General features: G+C 54.1%; 1 protein-coding gene across 1 annotated transcript; it reads right to left on the reverse strand.

Moving 5' to 3' along the window:
- Positions 1–2,802: 2,802 nt before the first annotated feature.
- On the reverse strand, positions 2,803–3,711 carry LOC113980286 (olfactory receptor 14J1-like; the record flags this gene model as incomplete). Its single annotated transcript, XM_027707519.1, has 1 exon — positions 2,803–3,711. A coding segment is annotated over exon 1 (909 nt), but the record flags the coding sequence as incomplete, so codon positions are not given.
- Between the last annotated feature and the right edge of the window lie 2,091 nt (positions 3,712–5,802).

Below are 5,802 nucleotides of genomic sequence, written 5' to 3' on the forward strand. Positions count from 1 at the left end.
CAAGGAGAAGAGAGCCTTCCCCAAAGCATTGACTGATCACAAGCCAACCAATCCAAGTCAGCTGGATGGTTTATTGACAATGTGTCCCGAGGGGCGGGACCTCCGATGCCATAGAAACTCCTCCCCCTGGATTAGGAAACATTTGGAATTGATGAGGTGTTCCAGTGGAGCATGAAAATGAACAGGGTTTTATTAAAGCAAAGAACCAAGCAGAAGAAAGCAAGGCCCCAGCAGCTGCAGAGCAAAGGTCCCCCCATCCCTCTGTCCCCTGTGGCCGCTGAGGCGGCAGCGCAGGCCCGAGGCGGTGCCGGGTCCCGGTGCAGCCGGGGCAGAGAGGCGGCTGCGCGAGCGGCAACCCCGGCGGTGAGTGCGGCAGCCCCGTGGCAGCGGCGGCTCCGGGCACAGACGCCGGCGGCAGCCGCTGTGGCGGCGGAGCAGCGACTCCGAGGCGCTGCAGGAGCGCTGGCTCCGCTTCCAGGCGCCGGCAGTGTCGGGAAGCCGGTGCCGGGCGGCTGCGGGGCAGCGCAGGCCAAAAGCGGCAGCGGCGGCGGCAGCCTCGTGGCAGCGGCGGCTCCGGGCAGACACGGCCCCGCTCCAGCACTGCCGCCTCAGCGGCGCTCAGGGGACGGCGCGGCGGCTCCGGGGGCAGCAGCCGGGGACTCCCTCTCGGGGCAGCCCCGGGCACCAAAGAGGACCAGGGCCCGGCGTGTTCTCAACTTGGTTCTCTCGAGTTCTCACGGCATCTGAGCACAGGATGGGATGGGGAAATTGAGCTCAACCACAACAGGAGCTCATGGAACCGAGTGGCCATTGGGACACTGCAGGGCATCCTGGAATCAAGGAGCCATTGTGACTCTCCCAAGCCTCATGGAACCAAAGAAACCCTGGGACATAGTGGAAACTCATGAAATCATCAGGGCCATTGTGACATTCCAGAACCTCATGGAACCAAGGGTCCATTTTGACACTGCAGGGCCTCAGGGAACCAGAGGAACCCTGAGAATTTTTGCAACCTCATGGAATCAAGGGGCCATTTCTGGCAGGATGCTCTGCTTTGATAATACCTAAAAAGTAGTCAATGCAAACAATTCAAATTCTTTGTGGTGAGTTACTGCTGGTGTCAAGGTGCTGATTTTAATGTTGAATTATGCTAAACCCAAAATGCTTCATGAAACTTCAAAAACACATCCTGCTTTCTGAAGCAGGATTTGACAGAGAAGCTGCTCCCTGGCCTGCAAATATGTCCAGCAATCAACCCTTGATAACTAGAAAAGCCCCGTCCAAGTTTCCTGTGGCAGATCCTTCCACAGACTTCCTTGAAGTGTGTGGAGCTTCTGCTATGAAGCAGGGACAGCTCTTCTTGGTCACTCCCCAGGGGTTAATGAAAGAGAAAGAACTACCCCCGGTCCTTGTGGGGTGAGTTACCTCAATCTCTGCTTCAGGAATGTTTCTTTTTGCTGGCTTTGATCCAATTCCTTTAATAGAATGACTTTGATAGACTGCACTGTCCTATCGTACACTATACTTCTAGAAGTTTTTTGCTTTTATACTGTGCAGGAAATAAATCTGATTGATGTCCTTCATCTGTTTTCGTGTCTGACCAATTTTCTGTTCATTTGTTATAATAAATAATTCATTTAATAGAAATATTTCTGATTTGCCATCACTATAACCTGCAGGACAAAGTGATTGAATCACACCTTTTCAGTTCCTTCAGTTTAAACCAAAATCTGAGCCTGAGATTGGATCCAGGCACAGCCAGGCTCCTCTCTGAGAAGGAATTTGGAAAGCAAGGGGGTCATTTCTGCACCTCGTAGCTCAACGAGACGGCTTCTGCCATCAACTTTGTCTAAGCCTTCCACCCCCCCCCAAGCCTCAAGCCGTGACACATGGGCATGTCTTGTCCATGCAGTGCAAACATGGACTCCTGAGCTGGTCATTTGATGTCCCTCCTTGGAGGGAAGCACAAGCCCAATGGCCTGGGGTGAGAGGCCAGTGCTGGGAGCGGTGCTGGCTGTGCCAGGGCACTGCTGGGTGCCCCCACCCTGAGCACTCCCACCCTTGTGCTGGTCACTGTTGTTTTCCTCTGCAGGGAGTTGTGTTGGGCACATCCTGGAGAGCAAAGTGGAAAGCAGGTTGAAGCTTTGAGGCCCTGCCCTGAGGAGATGGCCCTGCAGGATGGCAGTGCTGCTGCAGAGGTCAGCTCTGTGCCAGCAGTGCCCGTGGCTGTCCCTGCCTGCAGTCCCTGGACAGTCCTGCAACAGGACTGGGACTGCCTGCCAGAGCACTGAGGCCTCCAACAACACAGGGCTCTGCAGGACAGTGTGGAGGGGAAGGAAGAGGAGGCCCCGCAGGAGAAGGGCTGCTGCTCCCTGGCAGTGCTGCTCTGCTGGGACTCTTTTCTGGCCCAGCTCTGCACAGAGGCACCGACCCTGCAGCTGCAGAGAAGTCAGAGAGGAAAGATGTCAGGCAAACAAGTCAATGCAGAGTTCTTTATTTGGTTTAAGCACACAATGAGTACAATTCCCAATTTGTACAGCCTCTGGGCAAGGCTAGAAAGGCAAACACTGAATTGAAAATGGTGTTTATATATATATAAAGATTTATATATTTATATATATATTTATAAATATAAAGATATTTTGGTGTGAACAAATTCTCACTAAAATAACACCCCTCCCAGGAGCAAAAAATAGAAAAGTTATGGTGGACCTTTAAAGAAGTCCATAACCGTATTGGCCTTTAATGAGATAGATAACATGCAGAAGGAGAGTTTATTGCTTCTGAAAAACACACAGTTATCAGTTTCCTCAGGGCATCCTTGAGCTCCTGGTTCCTCAGGCTGTAGATGAGGGGGTTCACTGCTGGAGGAACCACCGAGTACAGAACTGACACAATCAGATCTAGGGATGGGGAGGAGATGGAGGGGGGCTTCAGGTGGGAAAACATGCCAGTGCTGAGGTACAGGGAGACCACAGCCAGGTGAGGGAGGCACGTGGAAAAGGTTTTGTGCCGTCCCTGCTCAGAGGGGATCCTCAGCACAGCCCTGCAAATCTGCACATAGGAGAACACAATGAAAACAAAACACCCAAAACCTAAAAAACAACTTACTATAAGAAGGCCAATTTCCCTGAGGTAACCTGAGTGTGAGCAGGAGAGCTTGAGGATGTGTGGGAGTTCACAGAAGAACTGGCCCAGGGCATTGCCCTGGCACAGGGGCAGGGAAAATGTATTGGCTGTGTGCAGCAGAGAATAGAGAAAGCCAGCGGCCCAGGCAGCTGCTGCCATGTGGGCACAAGCTCTGCTGCCCAGGAGGGTCCTGTAGTGCAGGGGTTTGCAGATGGCAACGTAGCGGTCATAGCACATGATGGTCAGGAGATAATACTCTGCTGAGATGAAGAATAGAAAGAAAAAGGCCTGTGCAGCACATCCCATGTAGGAGATGGTTGTGGTGTCCCAGAGGGAGTTGTGCATGGCTTTGGGGACAGAGGTGCAGATGCAGCCCAGGTCTGTGAGGGAGAGGTTGAGCAGGAAGAAGCCCATGGGGGTGTGCAGGTGGTGGTCGCAGGCTACGGCGCTGAGGATGAGGCCGTTGGCCAGGAGGGCAGCCAGAGAGATGCCCAGGAAGAGCCAGAAGTGCAGGAGCTGCAGCTCCCGCCTGTCTGCAAATGCCAGGAGGACGAATTCGGTGAGGGAGCTGCTGTTGGACATTTGCTGTTCCTTAGCACAGGGTCTGTTGAGAAAAGGAAAGCACAGGGAACAATTAAGACAGCCCCCTCTCAGCGAAGCCAGGGCAGTTTTCAGGCATTTCTTTTCTCTGGTTTGTGCTCTCTGAGGGTGCTGTGAGGAGCAGGAGCTCTGCCCATGTGCTGCCAAGGACTCAGCTTTGCTCTGCTGCAGTGCAGACATGGAGCTGGTTTGGGACAGCTCTCGTGATCACAGGGGATGTCACATGGAACCCAGCTTTGATGGAAAAGTTCAATTCCTGTACTGTTGTCTAGGAGCAATTTGGACTGCAGAAGGGAGGCACAGTGTATCCTTAAAATAATTTTGACTGGGTGTTTTGTTTACAATCATAACACTTGGGTGTGTTTCTTTAGGATCAAATTTTTCTGATGACAAATCTGAAGAGTGTTGAGCCAGGACAGGCAGAAGGGCTGAGCTCTCCATTGCTTGTTGCAGAGCCAGGAGAGCTGCAGTGCCTGTCAGTCTGTTTCCCATCTGCCCTGCACTTTCCCTTGGGCTTCCTTGAAGATGACTTCACACACAGATTCATCTTTAAACACCCCACCAAGATCTGTGCTGAGAGCCGGGCAGTGCTGCTTGAAAGGGCAGCTGTGTGAAGTGTCCCCTGTGCCAGCCCAGAGGTGCAGCTGTGCTGGACAGAGCAGGACAGGAGCCCTCCGGCAGAGAAGCCAAGGGCTGGGACAGGAGAGTGCCCACACCCAAGGGAAGGCTCAGCCCTGCCCAGGATCCTGTGCTCATTTCTGAGACTGCCTGAAATATTCATCTGTGAGAGTGAAAGAGTTGGAATTTCAGTGCAGCCTCCTGAACTGAGAGAACAATGTCTCTGCTACAATGCCTAAGCAGGAAACACATATCAGGACTAATTCCTTTCCTGTAGCCCCTGTCTTTTCTGAGCTTTGCAAAAAATTCTGCGTTGAACATGGTGTAGTGGTGTGGAGCTGTGAACAGGTCTGACCCTGGAACAGTGAGACGTGGAAAAGATCCTCCCTCAGCTACCAGGTTTGCTCCTTGCCCACAGCCCTTGTGCCCCAGCCCTGGGAGCAGCTCCCTGGGCCGGCTGAGAGCTGCCCCTGGCAGGCAGCAGAGTCCCTGCCCAGCACAGCGCCCTGGGCTGCAGGACCCTGCTCTACCCCACAGCCCTGGGCACCCCTGGCTGCACCCCCGGCTTCACAGCTCTTCCAAAGTGCCCCAAAACAGCCCCTGCTCACCCATCCCCTCAGCTGGGGCTGGGCCAGCTTTAGGAGATGCCTCCAGGAGCTGCCCCTGCACTGCCCTGCAACCACAGACTCACCATGTGCAGCCCTGCCAAGATTCCTCCTGCAGGGAGCTCTCAGCCCTCCTGCCAGAGCTGAGCCCCTGGAAGCTCTGTGTGTGCCCTGCTGGTGTCCCTGAGCTGCCCTGGCAGTGCCCTCAGCCCTGCTGGGCTGTGCAGAGGAGCTGCTCACCAGCAGAGCTGTCTCTTTGAAGCTCTTCTTGGTTACCAGGAGCTCCCTGTGTGCCAGGAGCCCGGCCCAGCTCAGCAGCACAGCAACAGCCCCAGGCATTTCATGACCCTCCAGGGGGGTTTGGCATTGTTTACATGAGACTCAGTCCCTGAGAGTAAGTTCAAACGACTTTTCAAGAAGTCAAAGTGAGATTGAATCAATAAAGTTTCTCGCAGTGCTAATGGGTCCCATTGTGGGGCAAGACTGTGAAAGTGTCCCCAGATTCCAGTTGGAACAGAAAATTCCACTAATGACAAGGATGGACAAGCAAGGGAAAGGTGGCTCTGATGAAGAGGAAACCTGGATGTGTTTCCTTAACCCAAAGGGCCAAGGCCTGACCCCCAGCCCCTGGGAAGGGACATCCTGTCCCTGCCTCATTCCTCAGGGCTCTTCCTGGGGCACTGGGATGTGGGATGTGCAATGCCAAGGGCAGGACCATGGGGTGACACCTGCCAGGCTGCTGAGCAGGGACAAGGAGGCCATGAGGCCCCAGGGCTGCAAGGGCCACTTGTCTCCTCCTGGCATCAGGGGCACAGACAGCAGCCATGGCCAAAGGGCTGCAGAAGGTGGC

The sequence above is a fragment of the Neopelma chrysocephalum genome, unplaced genomic scaffold (assembly GCF_003984885.1).
Source record: "Neopelma chrysocephalum unplaced genomic scaffold, ASM398488v2 Primary Assembly neopelma1_93492, whole genome shotgun sequence".
NCBI classification, from domain to species: Eukaryota; Metazoa; Chordata; class Aves; order Passeriformes; family Pipridae; genus Neopelma; species Neopelma chrysocephalum.